Source organism: Jaculus jaculus, chromosome X (genome assembly GCF_020740685.1).
Source record: "Jaculus jaculus isolate mJacJac1 chromosome X, mJacJac1.mat.Y.cur, whole genome shotgun sequence".
NCBI lineage: Eukaryota > Metazoa > Chordata > Mammalia > Rodentia > Dipodidae > Jaculus > Jaculus jaculus.
Genome location: NC_059125.1, coordinates 103,069,250 through 103,086,576, shown reverse-complemented (window position 1 = coordinate 103,086,576; position 17,327 = coordinate 103,069,250). Strand labels below are relative to the sequence as shown.

General features: G+C 37.5%; 1 protein-coding gene across 1 annotated transcript in view; it reads left to right on the top strand.

Moving 5' to 3' along the window:
* Positions 1 to 17,327, top strand: part of Gucy2f (guanylate cyclase 2F, retinal) — a 110,896-nt gene that overhangs the window by 32,486 nt on the left and 61,083 nt on the right. The window contains exons 5-6 of the mRNA XM_004659141.2: positions 2,613 to 2,709; positions 9,370 to 9,501. Coding sequence (XP_004659198.1) covers positions 2,613 to 2,709; positions 9,370 to 9,501 — 229 coding nt within the window. The remainder of the gene's footprint in view (positions 1 to 2,612; positions 2,710 to 9,369; positions 9,502 to 17,327) is intronic.

Sequence of the window (17,327 nt, the reverse complement as noted above, 5' to 3'; positions counted from 1 at the left end):
ATAACACTGTGCAACTACGATCTAATTTCCCCAGTATTAGAAACTCAGTAAAGCCATACAAAACAATAGGCCCCTTATGAATAGTTGAATCACACTTTTCTTCTAATTTCTGTGGCTGTGGCATATTGCTGCTAATAAAAGCAATTTCATATTCCTTAGGTGCTGCCAAAAATGTTTCATTAACATCCACAGGTACTTAGCAAAAATCAATGGCATCCAATCAAAAAGCTTCCTCCTCTAGAGAGATATGAGGAGTAATAAATAGGCTGTGTCTATCCAATGTCTAACCATCCCATGGTAACATGGAAAGTAGAGTTATAGTCAGCTGCCTATATTACCAGTCAATTCCCCCAAGTGATACTTCTTGCTGGGTTTTCCCACTAAATGGACAGATTTTTGGGGTTGTAAACTAGCCCAGCTTCTAATTCTTAGGAAGAGATGAAAAAGGGGAGGAGACAGAACCACAAAGGTGGGGGTTTGTTTAGAGCTTGTGAGTTGAAGGGCAAAGAAGACTAGAGAGGGAAATGATTGGAGAGGGACATGATTAGAAAGGAAAATGATTGCAGAGGAAAATGAGTTTGAGACAATTGGTACTTCAAGTGGTCGCAGAAAACTCAGAGATGGGAGAGAGGCCCATCATTTCCCAGAGTCACTTGGTCTTTGGTTCTTCAGCTAACAAAGCACAAAAGCTGCCCCCGCTTTGCTGCCTTCCTCCCTCTCTCTGCCCACCACGACTGCAATCAGAAGAGCTGAGTTGCTGATGAGTTTCTGTAATAGATGGTGATTACTTGCAGGAGAGTGACTCTCTGTTCCTTCCTTTTCTGTGTGTTTTGATTGTTTAAGTTTTTTCCCCCAAAAAAGAAAGACGTGCAAAGAACCAAACCACCCCAAAACAAAGGATTCTTTGAACTCCTGTTTTTTCCCTACTCCTCCCAACCAGATTACATTGCCTTTCTATAAAGCTCTCTGGTGCTTTGTAATACTAATGATGATAATGATAATAATGAGCCCTTATACTTTCCTAGTGCTTCCAGCTTTTCAGAGCACTTTCACATACATTATCTCATTTGATTTTCAAAACAACTTTCTAAAGCGAGTAAGGAAAGGACTATTATCCTGCTATATAGAGGACACTGAGGCATGAAGAGGTTAAATTATTTACCCAAGGTCACATGTATCTGGCTAATTAATGATAGAGTCAGCACTATCCCGAAGACTCCAGATAGGGAGTGCAATTTGCTTTTTACTAGATTGTATTCTGAAGCATGATTATTTTTACAGGTGTGTCTGCTTTAAGACAGTTCTCTACACACATGAAACAGATAAGTTAGGGAGTGATGTTTTATTTTGCCAAAAAGACTTATGCACTTTACCTAAGAATTCACTACAGTGCTCTTTTAATTTTCTCTGCAGGCCAGCAGCTCCCACTGTGATAAGGGACATATTTGTTGGCAGACAATTAGAAGCACATTAATTGTTTGTTTACAAGCCAGTGAAATCACTGAGAAAAAAATGACTGGGTTGCTTGTACTTAAAGCTACAGTGACATTATAGACTTCTATTTAGAGCAGTTTGACAAAGCACGTTGATTCAGTGCCTGTTTTCCCTGTGCTGGTTCCTTCATTTAACACATTCCACAGAGTGTCCATTAAGGAGTTATGGGGGGAAAAAAAAAACAAAGCTAAAGATGTAGCTGTTAGAGCTACCAAGAAAAATAAAATCAAAAAGAAAACAAACAAACAAAAAAATCAAGGTTCCTGCCTGGTCCTCAAGTTGACTCGTAGACCCACCTGACTGTGTGAGGTAGACATCATAAACTCTTATGTGTCTGGTAATTGATTTGTAGAAAAGAATTACATTCACTGCAAATTAATGGGCATGTTTGGAGAGAGTCATGTTTAAACTGTGTCTATGTAATACTCAGACAAGAGACCAATTCAGTAAAAGGGAAGAAAAACCCAGTCAGGCCACTTGTTTGGAATCATGTAGACAAAGCAACCAACTGATTGAATTTTTCCGCTTTTCAACCTGTTGCTTTGGCAACGCATAGATGCAACTTTGCAAGACAAGTGGTCTTATGGGCAGAATTTCTGGGCCTGCAGCCAGGGACCAAGGATTCAAGTTCCAGTGCTGCCTAAGGCTAGGGAATCTCACACAATTTGCTTAATTTTGTTTTGTTTCCTTAATGTGTTTTTGTCTATAAAATGGAGATTAATGATTTTTGGCCCTGAGATTATTAGGATGGATACTATGGTGTATGGGAAAGTGTGTGAAGTTCTTTACAATTGTCCAGAGGTGTGTGTAATGTACTTTTGATGTGGGGTCATAGTTTTATTAGTTTGAGATACCATCTCCATGTTCCACCCTCACCTCTTTCTCTTGAAACCTCTTCAAGGATATTTTGTATTTTTGTCTTTGTAACTCAAGATTGTGATGGCCAGTTTTGTTGCCTCCTTTTATTGTAGGTGTGGTGTTACAGACCCATGTACAGTTTTAATTTATTTTAATACAGTTGTTGTATGCATTCTTTAGTTTCTATCTTAGGTCAAAACAACACAGGTTTGCAAAAACATCCAGTCCCTTGTGACCATCTGGTTTCATATTTGTTTCAGGAAACGTTTAAATAAAATCCAGTTGATTAAGGGACCAAACAGGATTCTACTGACTTTGGAGGATGTGACATTTATTAATCCTCACTTTGGCAGTAAGGTAAGAAGAAAGGCCCTATTCTTGCTACACTGCTCAATATGGTAGCAATAAGTGTTACATGTTTACTGAGCACTTGACATGTGGCTAGAATCTGCATTACGCTGTGTGTGCTGAGGGAGTTAAATGTTTACTGGATCTTAAACATTTAAACATGTAAAAACACGGGCTGGGGAGATGGCTCAGTGGGTAAAGGTGCTTGTATGAAAAGCCTGTTGGCCTCGGGTTCCCTGGTACTCACGTAAAGCCAGATGCACAAAGTAGCGCACACATCTGGATTTTGTTTACAGTGGAAAGAGGCTCTGGCATGCCCATTCTCTCTCTCTCTCTCTTTGCAAATAAATAAATAGGTGAATAAAAAGTTTTCAAAAAGTGGGCTGGAGAGATGGCTTAGCGGATAAGCGCTTGCCTGCAATGCCTAAGGACCCTGGTTCGAGGCTCGATTCTCCAGGACCCACGTTAGCCAGATGCACAAGAGGGCACACGCGTCTGGAGTTCGTTTGCAGTGGCTGGAAGCCCTGGCGCGCCCATTCTCTCTCTCTCTCTCTCTCTGCCTCTTTCTCTCTCTGTCACTCTCAAATAAATAAATAAAAATGAAAAAAAATTTAAAAAAAGTTTTTAAAAAGTAATATAAATCAAATACATTTAAAACATGAAAATTTGTAACATATCTCATGAAAATTTAGGAAATATTGATTACATGTCAAAATAACATTTTAGGTATATGGGATTAAATAAAGAATATTAACATTATTTTATGTGTTTCTCTTTATGGTTTTTAAAATAGAACTGCTAGAAAACATAAAATTACAATATGACATGGAATGTTACTCAACCACAACAGAATAAAACTGTTTCATTTTTAACAACATAGATTGAACTGGAGGTCATTAGGGTAAGTAAAATAAGCCACCCAGACAGACAAGTACAGCATAATCTTCCTTATATGTGGACTCTTAGAAGATTTTTGACAGAAAAAGTGACTAGAATAATAATCACCAGAGACAGAAGCAGATTGAAGTCAGGTAACTGGTACTAAAATACAGTTAGCTAGAGGAATATGTTCTAAAGTTGACTGTAAGTTTTAACAGCTCACTATATCATTTACAAAGGACTCTTAGAAGGAATCTAAGTTATCACCATAAGGAAATGATAGACATTTAAGGGTAGGAAACCCTAATTTCCTTGTCATTTATTCATTACATACACTATCTATGCATCAGGTTATCATTCTCTACCCTATAATATGCATGATTATTAATTGTCAATTAATATTGTATATGTGGCCCATTTTCTAGTCCAGTGAGATAACGCTGACTTATAACTAGGTTCTTGAAAATAAGGTCATGCACTTTGGCCAATAAATTACCTTTGACTTCATATAGCCCTTTATTTTATTTATTTATTTACGAAAGACAGAAGAAGAGAGAAAGAGAGAGAGAGAGAGAGTGAGAGAGAAAGAGAGAGCGAATGGGCATGCTGGAGTCTTCTGCCACTGCAAATATACTCCAGATGTATGCACCACTTTGTGCTTCTGGTTTTATGTGGGTACTAGGGAATTGAACCTGGAATATCAAGCTTTACAAGCTAGCGCCTGACCTTCTGACTCATTTTTTCTGGCCCCACATAGCCTCAACATTTGGCTGTTACATCCCCAAGCAGTATACTTTATGTTAGCCCATATGGTGCTTATAATATAGAATGTGCTGGTAAACATTTGGTGAATGATGAGTCAACTAATTAAAGATAGTTGATCTTCACCAAGAGTTGTGACTGTGTGTTGTAATAAATGAACTTCATTAAGGACCTTCTACTAGCTCTGTGCTAGGCTTTGTGAAATATGATGTGTATTCTTTACTTTCAAAGGGCTTACAGCCAAGTTAGTGAGATAAATGAAATCACAGGAGAGAGTTGATTGCACAAGTGAACCAGAATTAGAGTAGGACTTCAGAGGAGGCAAATCAATGGAAGCAGCCTTTTCAGAGAGCCAGAGCCAAAGCTGAATCTTCAAAAAAAAAAAAAAAAAAAAAAAAGAACATGTTTCTGATGTCATATTTTGCAAGCTAGTTATCAGTCACTTTTGTTTGACCCCATAAAAATAGCAGTTCCAAATTTACACAGAAAATAAATCTGGATTTCTGACTTTTCCTGAAATGTTGGGTTGTAAGCATTAGTGCCTATTGCACAGAGGTGATAATAATAGTAATAATAAGTCCTATAGTGCAAAATAACTAATGCGTACATCACAAAGAAATGATAAATGTTTGAAATGACATGCCAGTATCACAGTTGATAAGCACATAATATATAAATGTACCAAAGCATCTAACTGTACTCTATAAAGATGCATAATTGTTATATGTCAATAAAAAGTTGACAATTGACCAGAGCTCAGTAGTAAATTGTAGCATATTTTGGAAAAAACATGATATCTACAGTTTAGTTTTCATCAATCTCTATTGTCTTATGTTTGGCCTATTTCATCTACCTTTATTATCTTCCTGTCCCCTTTAGAAATCTTAGGCAAAGAAGACAGCATAAACAGAAGCTCAGAAAATAGAACATGTGGGGATGGTGAGATGGCTTAGCGGTTAAGTGCTTGCCTGTCAAGCCTAAGGACCCCAGTTCGAGGCTCGATTCCCCAGGACCCACACTAGCCAGATGCACAAGGAGCACACGTGTCTGGAGTTCCTTTGCAGTGGCTAGAGGCCCTGGTGTGCCCATTCTCTATCTATCTATCTGCCTCTTTCTCTCTCTGTCTGTCGTTCTCAAATAAATAAACAAATAACAAAAAATTTAAAACAAAAAAAGAAAATAGAACATGTGGAGGAAAGTTTTTTCAAAAGGAACTAGTGCTTTCCTTATGCAAGTGTATGTGGCTTCAGTAAGGATACTAATCTTTGCATGTGTTTGAATGGGGATGACAATATGTAAAGGGAGAATACAAACACATCATATTGTTCCATGTGCCATTTACTATGGCCATAACACTACTAGATTTGAGAATTGACCATCTCTGTGATTGAGGTGCACGCCTTTAATCCCAGCACTCAGGAGGCAGAGGTAGGAGGATTGCCACGAATTAAACCACCCTGAGACTACATAGTGAATTTCAGGTCAGCCTGGGTTAGTGCGAGACACTACCTCAAAAAAATATTTTGACTAGTTGAATGGATATACATGACAATGTTTGTACAGCTGGAATCAAGTGAATTATTTAGCTATTTGATTTAATTCCCACTTATAACCACAACTACTATTTGTTTAAATCCTCATATGTTTTTTTTTAAATAATTAATTTATTTATTTGTGAGAGGCAGAAAGAGAGTGAAAGTGAGGGAAATTTGTGTGCTAGGGCCTCTAGACACTGCAAATGAATTCCAGATATATGCATTACTTTATGCATCTGGTTTACATGGATACTGGGGAATCAAGCCTAGATCCTTAGGCTTCACAGACAAGTGTCTTAACTTCTAAGACATCTCTCTGGCCCCAAATCCTTTTATAATTTTTAATTCAATGTAATATTCCTGGAAATGTATTTCTGAAAGCCAAAACTATCAAAGAGCTATACTGCAAGATCGTGCTACGAAAAGGTGTTGATGTTAGTCTCTCTCTCTTTTTTTTGGAGTGTGGTGGCACATGCCTTTGTATGTGTATGTGTGTGTGAGTGAGAGAGAGAGAGAGATACATGCACCCCCTTGTGTGCGTGTGCTATCTTGTGTGCCTTGTGTGCATCTGGTTTATGTGGTATCTAGGGAGTTGAATATGGGTCTTTGGGCTTTGTGGGCAAGCACCTTAACCATTGCATTATCTCTCCTGCCTTAGTCTCTAGTTTTGAAACCACCAGAGGACGCTAGCAGGCATGGTGGTCAAATCTATCTGGGTATTCCATACTCAATATGAATTATATAAAATTCCCTATTTCAAAAATTAAAATCCATGAAGCAATCGCAATCTATAATCAAACTAAAACAAAATAATTCTTTAACAAAATAATCTACCAAGAAATAATTGAGCTCTAGTAAAAATCAATGTAAAAATGTAGAAAAATAGGAAACATATGGTATGAAAATAGAAAGAAGGCTAAGTTGGAAGGAGGGCACAGATGGGGAGAGGAAAGAAAACAAAATATATGTTCTAAAATAATATAATGAAACTTAATTCTTTGTATTTTAATCAAAATAAATTTAAAAATAAGTAAAAATATAACAAAATAAGATATTTTGGTCAAAAGATATAAAAACATATTAAGTTTTTTGACACAATATACACCTATGTACAGACCTTCATTTTTATTTACATTAAATGACAGTTCAGGTCAGTTGATGAGTTGCTTGGCTCTAAAGCAGCAAAACAATAAATATAGCTAAATTTTGGACTCTATTGGCCTTTTATTGTATAGATCTTGCAATAGTCTGGTGAAGTCTATAAACCTCCATCTTTGCTTCATCTCCTTTGTACTAAGACATAAACTGCATTAAGGTGACTGAAGCATGCCATTACACACAAAGTCGTCATATATATCAGAGTAGTGCTACCATCAGGTGAACAGAATGTCTTGGGTTTAAAGATCATGCTCATGATCATGGATCTTTTCCCTTTTGCTTATGCATAAAATTTTACATAATGAGAATTTTTAAACATCATCACCAATATTTCCCAGATGAGTGAGGAAAAGACAACAGGGATTGATTGGTAGCCTCCTGGGGAATGTTATTTTGTGTATTTATTTATTTGTTTGTTTTAATGTATTGGCCTAGGTGGAAAAGGATGGAATTACCCAAAAGCACATAGCTCTTGGCTTCTAGGACCCTTTTGGCATTTGGCTTGTATCAGGGATTCTGATTGGAACAGATAGGGGAAGCATACATTTCCCTTAATTGCTATGTTGTCACAAGCTTGCAGCTGGCTGTGTCTAATCAGTCAAGAAACCTAGCCAAGAATCCCATCCAAAAGGAATGTCTGAAAGTGTAAACTCCTGGAGAATATAAAATTAATTCAGTCTAGAAAAATTGGCAGGTCAGGAGAAGTCAGGTCAGGAAAGGAAGTTTTTAAAAGAAAGTGAAGCTGAAATCCAAATGTATGTGGATTTTGGCAGATTATATGCTTTCTCTTTTGCCCTTCATGAGAGGTCTACATCTCAATATAGAGATCCAGGTGCTCCTGCTGAGATATGAAAATAAAGGATGGGAAGGAAGTAGATTCCTCCCTGGACTTTCTCTGTTGGAGAGAGTGCAGGTTGACACAAGGGTTATGTGAAGAGTGAATTTTGCATCTTGTCTGAATTTTTAGCTGTTGACATTTTTGAAAATTGCCAAGTATAGTTTAACAGGGTCTTCACACTTTGCTTTTGATAGTCTTGGTATAGATTAACTCAGGTCTGAGTCAACTGGTGATCCTTGGTTGATTAAAGACTATTACAGGCAGAGAATTGGTGAGCACTTAAAATTAATTCTCATCAGCAAACAAAGCTGATATAAAGCCCAAATGTGAAAAGGAAGAGTACATGACAAGGAGCAACACCACCAAGATTCTTGTTCTAGACCCTGTATTCTTCTCTAGCTGTCTGCTTCCTCATCAAAAGGAGGGTTTCATGGTGACACATGCTTTTAATCTCAATCCTGTGAATACTGAAAAAAAGACAATTGTGAGTTCAAGGCTAGCCTGAGCTATGTAGCAAGACTCTGCCTCAAAAACTAAATCATGATGGTGGTGGTAATCATCATCATCATCACCATGAGGGTATTCAGTGTTGTCAGTGGGAGCTGGCCTAGACAAAAGGAAATATCTACTAGTTGGAAGTTACTATACTTTTAAGAAAAGACACTTACTTAGAGATATGGAGAATAATAATGAGAAAACAATTGATTTACTCTGTCTTCATATGAAATGAGACTACTGGCTTCTCTGAAGGTATAGATATTCAATTTTAAAAGTTAACGCAGATTACAGATAATTCTTTGTCATGTCATTTAATAATGACATCATTAATCTTACTTGTGCAGAAAAATATGCCATTTATTATGGCAGAACAAAAAGAGCCAGTCTTGAGAGTCAAGATGGTGGAATTCAATCCTAGTTTTGTTATTTAAAAACTTCAGTTCATATACAAAAACACTTTCTGTAACTAAATCATTGACTGTATGATAGTAAGAAACTCATTTCTCCTATTTTGGCATAAGATTTGAATCTACAAAGTAAGAATCCCAGATTAAATGATTGGTTGGCATTCTTTCTTGTTTCATCTACCTATAATTTAAGTTTTCTCTTGGAGCCTGGTATGGTAATACATACTTGTAGTACGAGCTCTTGTAAAGCTGAGGCAGAAGGATTATGAATTATAAGCCAATTTAGGTTACAGAGTGAGACCCTGTCTAAAAACAATCAAACAAACAAATTCTGGGAGATAGATACTTAAAAATGTTTATCTTCCCTTGGTGGTAAATGGTGCTTAAGAAAATTACCAACTAAGAACTAACACAAAAGTCCTGAAGAATATGGAAAATTAGTCAATCACATGTCTGTAAGGCTTAACTCATGTGACTATTACTGATAACAAAGAAAAAGAAGATAAGCATGGTATCTTATATCATAGCTCAATGTCCATTATTAATTTATGAGGATTATGTCCATAACCTTTATTTTTTAATTCTTTCACAGAGAGGAAGTCGTGCCAGTGTAAGCTTCCAGATCATCTCAGAAGTTCAAAGTGGGAGGTCTCCAAGGCTGTCCTTTTCTTCAGGGAGTCTAACCCCAGCTACTTATGAAAACTCCAATATAGCAATTTATGAGGTAGGGCATCCAACAACTATTTAATATGTTGCTTTTTTGGCTTTTAAAGTAAAGTTATGACTTATAAGTTTTGGGGTAAATATATTGAGGTTTTTGCCAAGTATTTCCAGTATTTTTGTCAGTGTCCACTTGTTGATTTGTTTGATAGACATTTGTCATGAGTTTTCTCTGAAATTAATCTTGCTACTTATAAAACTTCTTTGATATTTCAATTTGATGCATATACTAGGGATGAGAAAAAAAATTGAGACCCATACACTAAAAATGTTCTTACACAAGACTACATGTAATAGAAGAAATAGAAACTATACTAATGGAAGATGTGACTCCTTGAGCCACCTGTATGAGATGAGATGTCTATGAACATGCTTATACAGGATAGTGCTTAGGCTACTCCTTTTCAAAGCTAATTATTTTGTGTTTGCCATCATATGGTATCATCGAAGTTTTAAAATTTCTTATTTTTTTTCACCTGTACATGTTTTGTAGTAACAGCTTATATTACATTTTTATACATTACTGTATACAATAGAATTTACTGTATAAAATAGAAATCATTTTTGAAGTTCTTGTGTTTCAAGATTTAAGATGACACCTCCTCCCCCTTGTTAGAAGATATTGGAATTTGGCAAGCATTGCAAATCTTGCATCATTTGGAGAGATGTTTCTTCTCAGCAGGAAAGAGTTAAGCAGGGGGTAAGAGGGAAACTAGACTGTCCTTCTGTCTCTCCAACATGAGGTCTTCCCAGTGTGGTTTCTCTGTTTTGTTTGAAGATCCTCCCAAGAGCAGCAAGCACTCTCAACTTCAACAGTAACTACAAAGAAAGTAAAAAACAAGGAAGAATAAATTTTTAGATCATCAACCACGTTGGGTCTTCCAAGGGAATATTTTTTTTTTCCATTGGATTAAAAAGCTCACAGGCGCCTAGCTATGGTTTGAATATGTCATCCCCAAAATACAAGTGTTGAAATTTAATGGCCAATGTGATGATATTAAGAACACCTTGAGATTATCTTAGTAATTGAAAAAGCCAGACTCAGAAAGACAAATGTCATATGTTTTCTCCTATTTGAGATTAAATTTTTAATGTTTTTTCACTTTTTTTATTAATGCAAGAGAGAAAGAAACAGGGGGTGGGTGGGAAGAATGATATGCCAGGGCCTCCAGCCACTGCAAACAAACTCTAGACACATGTGGCACCTTGTGCATCTGGCTTATGTAGGGTCCTGGGAAATTGAACCAAGGTCCTTTGGCTTTGCAGGCAAACGCCTTAATCACTAAGCTATCTCTCCAACCTTTATTTCAGATTTCTTAAAATGATATTTTTATTTATTTATTTGCAAAGAGAGAAAGAAAGAGAGAGAGAGAGAGAGAGAAAAAAAAAAGCATGCCAGCACTTCTTGCCACTGTAAATGAACTCAAGACACTTTGTGCATCTGGTTTTGCTTGGGTACTGTGGAATCAAACTCAGGCTGTCAGGCTTTGCAAGCAAGTGCTTTAACCACTGATCTCCAACCCTCTTAATTGTGACTTTATGTAGAGAAAAATAAAATGCATATATTGATATAATACATGAACAAAAAGAGACTAGAGGGAGACTAGCAGGAGGAGGGAAGAAAGATATGAAGAGGGTGTGAATATGGTTAAAGTGGCATAATATACTTGAAAGAAATTGCACTATGTACAATGAATACATACCACTTAAAAAAATGAGATTTTACGAATGTCATTAGATCATGAGGTCTCCTTCCAGATGAATGTGAGTAAAGATCTAATAAGAGACTTCATGTAGCATTTGGTTAACTTATACTTCTTTTTTTTTAAAAAAAGAAAACATATTTTATTTATTTGAGAGAGAGAGAGAAAGGAAGAGGCAGGTCTAGAGAGAATGGGTGTGTCAGGGCCTTCGGCCACTGGAAACAACTCCAGATACATATGCCACTTTGTGCATTTGGCTTATGTGGGTCCTGGGGAATCAAACCTGGGTCCTTTGGCTTTGCAGCAAGTGCCTTAATTGCTAAACCAATTCTCCAGCACTTAGTTTACACTTCTATTTTCTGCTTGGGACAACACAATGTATCTCCCTTTCAAAGAATGCAGCCATAAGATGCCAGCTTGGATATATGGCGCAACGATCACCACACAACTGAACCTGCTGTTCCTTGATTATAAACTTTCCAGAACTGAGATTAAGTCCTGTTCTTTATAAATTGTTCTGTCTCAAAAATGGACTAAATCAGGCCTACAATACCATGATTAACATTGCATCCTTTTTTTAAAGTATAATTGAGAGCTGTGACTTAAATTTGCAGCAGAAAACCTCTGGATTTTACCTTAGACTTAATTTAATTGAAAAGAGGATTTGTATCAAATGTAGGCTTGACAGTTTGAGGAATTTGCAGATCAACGCTCTGAAAAGAGTAAAGGTAAGGTAATCAGATAGCTTTGAAGTCAGAAGGAATGAACTGAGGGCTTTATATGTATATTGACACCTTTAAGATTCTGAAATATCGGTAACCTTGGTTTTTGTTATTTGTAAAATGAGGGGTTAAATTGATAGTTTAATACTGGGGATTTATTAAAATCACCTTGGGAAACTTAAAAAAAATAACTGTATGTCCTCACCTCTTCCCTGAAGGATTTATCTAATTCACTTTGCAAGGAGGTGTGCCCAGGCATTATTTTTATTTGTTTTTTTAAGTCTTTTGATATGTGCAGTCAGGTTTGATAATTAATGGACTGAGAAGCCTCCAAGGCCACATCTAGCATGCCTACGCTATGATTCTCTGATTAAACAGAAGGACTTATATGTTGAATTGGGGTACATATTATTTGGTGGGTTTGGAAAGTTACAGTTTTCAATTGAGAAAGGAAAACAAAATGCCTCTATGTTATTTGCAGTTAGGCAGGGAGCTGGGTCAATTCCCTGAATGACTGTGGGTCAGTCAGCTTATGAGTGGGGTATCCTTCTCTTTTTGAAAGGAGAGTGTTAGTTATAATTCCACACAGTAGAATCAAGACTGGACTGATAGTAAGCTGTAAAGAAGACAAATAGAGGGGCTAAGTGGTTAATGTACTTGTCTGCAAAGCCTAACAACCCGAGTTCATTTCCCCAGTACCTATGTAAAGCCTGAAACACAACATCTGGAGTTCATTTGCAGTGGCTGGAGGCTCTGGTCTTCTCATTCTCTCTCTTTCTTTTCTATTTCTCTGCTTACAAAAATATATAAATATTTAAGAAGTCCAAAGCCAGGCGTGGTGGTGCACGCCTTTAATCCAAGCACTCAGGAGGCAGCAGTAGGAGGATGGCCGTGAGCTCGAGGCCACCCTGAGACGACATAGTGAATTCCAGGTCAGCCTGGCCTAGATTGAGACCCTAACTCGAAAAACCAAAAGAACAAAAAAGGTCCAGTGTGCTTTCTCAAATGATCCTCTATTAAAAATCTTTAAAAGATTTTTTATTGAAATTCTGTTTCAAATAAATCAGTTCTTCATAAAAATTGTTGTTAGAGCCAGACATAGTGGCAGACACTTGTAATCCTGGTACTCATGAGGCTGAAACAAGAGTATTGCTGTGAGTTCAAGGGCAATCTGGGCTACATAGTAAGTACCAGGCCAATTAGAACTATATGACAAAATCCTGTGTAAAAAAAAAAGAAAAGTCAAAACAAATGGACAAAACCCTCAACCAAAGAAAAGAACTCATATTGCAAGTCCTGTAACTTCCAAATAATGTGCCTGATAAGGTTTGGAGTAGATTTTGCACAATCAAAACCGGCTTTTCTAGGAGCTCCCCAACCAGTGGACTACACTGACATGTAGTCACCCTTTCATTGTATGTACAGATGCATAATCTTCAGAACTAAACAAATGAAACCTATTCATCCCACAGATACTGTGAATGTGCAGAGATAAGCCAGGTGAGCTGATCAGTGAAGAGAAAAAGAAAAAGCTGATGACAGATAAAGTGTGGCATAAGTCATGAGCTATTCTAAGAACCATAATCTAGGAGAGTGAAAATTAGGTGGAAAACAGTGTAACTTTGACTCACTTGGGGAAAAGCTACTAAATTCATCTTATTTTTCAATTTTGGACTTTTGCACTCACTTTTCTCTCTCTATTCATCTTCCTTTTTCCAACTCCCCACCACCTGTGACATTTCTCTCTCATTATTCCTCTCCATTCCACAACTCACATTCTCTTTCTCATCATTAAAGCTGAAAAGGACTGAGAAATAATGTAGTAACCACAGCTCTAAAGGTGGGAAAACGGAAGTAAAGGCTGATTAAGTGGTCGTACTTAGGCCACCCTTGAGTTTGAAGCAGATCCAGGTCCAAGACCTTGTTCTCTTAGCTAATACACCATGGTCTTAGGGCAAAACAGATGGATTTTAAATTACTTTGGAAAACTTTAGTGAATAGAGTTTGATGTTTCTTCCTTTTAATTAAAAAGTGAGTGATGAGTGAAGTACTTTATCATTCCGTTTTAGAGGAAAACAAAAAACAAATAGTGCATGTGTGGTGAAGATAAACCTGCCTATTTTCTCCATTTATTTTCATTTTTAACCAACTAGGATGTACATGGACTCAATAAAAATTTACTTATAAACCTGGTAAGAACTAAATTTTAAACACACACAAATCCTCCAAACACAGGAAGCCTGTGAAGCTTCAGGTTCCTTATGAAAACATGATGGGATTGCATTAGATATACCTCAGAACTTTTCCAGCTCCCAAATTCAGTAACTTTGCAGGACAAAGCTATTCTTAGCTACTTGTAGCAATTAATTGTCCAGGTAGAAGGCCAACTCAATTGGGTTTGGCTTCAGTTGGGCTAATTCCATTAAGAGGATATCAGGTACAATTTTAAGGCAAGTCAGCACTACCACAGTGATGTTCATGTTGTACACTGCACACAGGTATCATGTCTCAGATCATTCTATTCACAGTGAAGACATAGTGTCATTTAAATAAGAGATTTGCAGAAGCAGATACAGACATTCTGGCCTCCCAGCCTCATTCTGGAATGGCTGATGTATAGAGCCCAACTTCTATCTATTTCTATACCAACATACACAACTATACATATACTCAGTCACTGGTAAATACATGGGAACTTGGCATGCCTGATTTTGACTATGCTCTAGAAATTCCTTGAGGTTACCCCTTTTTCCTGCCTAGTGTTCTTGGGAATCCAAGTCCAGCTTTTCACTTCTAACTTGATATCTTGGCTTCAAACCTACAAAGAGGTTTACCTTGCCAGGAAAAGCCTGATGATGTTCAGAACCCCAGGCTTCTAGTGGGGTGTGCCTCCTTGTGATCAGGGTGTGGGTGAGTAAATGTGAGGGCAAAATATATATGCATGTATGCAGCTAAGGCAACTGCTCAATATCACAAACTGCACAATAAAATATAGAAATAAGATATCTCTTTGCTTGTGTGTATAATTTGTGTGTGTGTGTGTGTAATGTAGGGTGCATGCATGTGTACGTGCACTTGCAGTCCCTCATGTGCTTGTCTGTGGCAGGGTGTACTCACCTGCTGTGGTGGTTTGGATGAGATGTCCCCATAGCTTCGTATTTCAAATTTTTGGTCCTTAGATGATGGCAATTTGGGAGGTTGAACCTGGAAGAGGTGAGCTGCTCAGGGAGGGATCAATGGTGTGATAGCCCAGGTACCCTTGCCAGTACAACTTCCACCCAGAAATGTGATGCTCAGTTGTCCACTTGCACCATGTTTTCCCCTACCAAGATGAAGCTCCCTTTTCCTCCCATAGTCTGCTTTTGGCCAGGGGTTGTGTCCCAGCAAAGACTCAGAGTGTTTTACTGATCCCAGAGCTTTTGAATGAGTTTTTTTTTTTTTTTTTTTTTTTTTTTGGTCCCACAAGGCCTGGTAATTCTTTGTTCTCTGCTTCCCAAAAGACTGGGGCTGCAGATATGTGTGGTCATGCCCAGCTGTTTATGTTGGTCCTGAGGTGGAATCTCCAGTGTTCTCTCAGGCTTCCTCAGACCCTCATGCTTGCATAGGAATTGCTTTACACACTGAGCTATCTCTTCAGCACAGGATATCTTTTACTATTATTATTATTTAAGGGAACACACTCTTTTCTAATTAGCACTAAGGTACCATAGTACGCAGTAGTCACTGTGGGCCAAGTAACATAGTTGTGAAGGGGCTGGGAAGGCATTTTTTTGTCCATTGATATATCACATACAATGGCTGATTTTTACAAAATCCAAGGTAGAGTTTCATTCTTTCAGTTTAAGGCTTAACCTTTGATCATTATAAAGGGAAACATCTTTTTAAAGGTTAAAAATTTCAAGCTTGTGCCAGACCCTTCTGCCTTTTATGAATGAGTTATAGATTCTTGGCTGAGACAGTTTGATGAGAAAAATCTTTGTATGAGGTAAGCAGGGAGGGTGTTAATGAAGGTAGCATCATAAAGATGAAGCAAAGGGAAGGCTGAACAGTACAGTGCAAAGTTCAATATGGAGCAAAATCAAGTGCAATACTTGATAATGTCCAGATTGCTAGCCCCAACCCTACACTTTTGGATTCCTTAGGTGGAAGATAGAACTTGAGTCTTGGCCTCTCTAAGCAGTTCCCAGGTGAAACTGATGCAGCTGGTCTAAGATTACATTTGCAAAACTGCTTGATAAAATGCTTTGAGCATTCTGCTGTGGGGAGCCACTGATCTTGGACTTACTTGAACTCCAAAGATAATAGCTCAGCTCATGCAGTTTTGTCCAGTTATAGAAGGTCTCCTGGAGCCATTCCCTTGTTGCAGGGCTTTGAACACATAGGCTATCAGATGCTTTCTAATGCAAAGTGCAGGCAAGTTACTGAGTTGCCTGCAGCTACCATTAGCCCTTGCCTTTGGCAGCTTTCCAGTGTGCGGCTACAGGCAGTTATATTCCTTAACAAGAGAGTGGTTACACTCTTCTATCTTCAGAATTTGATTGAACAGAGCTCTTTGCTTTATTGTTACTACTTGATGACAAGTTGGCGCATCCTGAAATGGAATCTCCAGGCTATAGGTAATAGACATGCAGACACTTTGAAGAGTAAAGAGCACTGTGCACATGTAAGGCATTATCATTATCTCAGAGAAAAAGAAATCTATATTTATGTTGCTCTTTAAAAAAAATTGGGTTAGACAGAACTTAATAGGGATTGATGACTGATGAATCCTTGAGGCTATGCACATGAAGCAAATAATGTATCAGGCACTCATGAGGAAATGAAGACAATAGCACTATTGTGTTTGATGTGACAATGATCTTAGAAACTGCAGGTTTCCTTTTTTTAATTTCACAAGTCAGGAAGCAATACTAAATACCTGGATTTGATCTTTGCACATTGTATATAAGTACCAGATTATCTGTCTAGACCCATTAACATGTAAAATTAGTCAATCCAGTAACTATGAATAAAACAATTGGAAATGGACTTTTGAAAGCATTTAGACAACATATTGCTAGAGTAGTACATTTGTACATTGAAACTAAATGTGTTTAATTTACATTTAAACCAGGCAAGTTACAATTAAGGTGTAAGAACACCTTCCCTATGGCCTGTCCCATAAGAGAAAAAAAAAATGATCACGGTAAATGCTGGAAATGTTCACTGCACTATATCTCCTGCCCTGCATCTTTCACCACAGATGCCTCAAGGCAGTGGGAATTGCAACCACCAGCCATCACCATTAATCGAAGAAAGACTGCTGCTACATAACTTAGCTCTGAATAAATGAAATGACCCAGTGCTTTCAGCAGTTAGTTAAAGGAGGCATTTCAGAGAGTGGTATCATTGCTTTTTCTGAGATC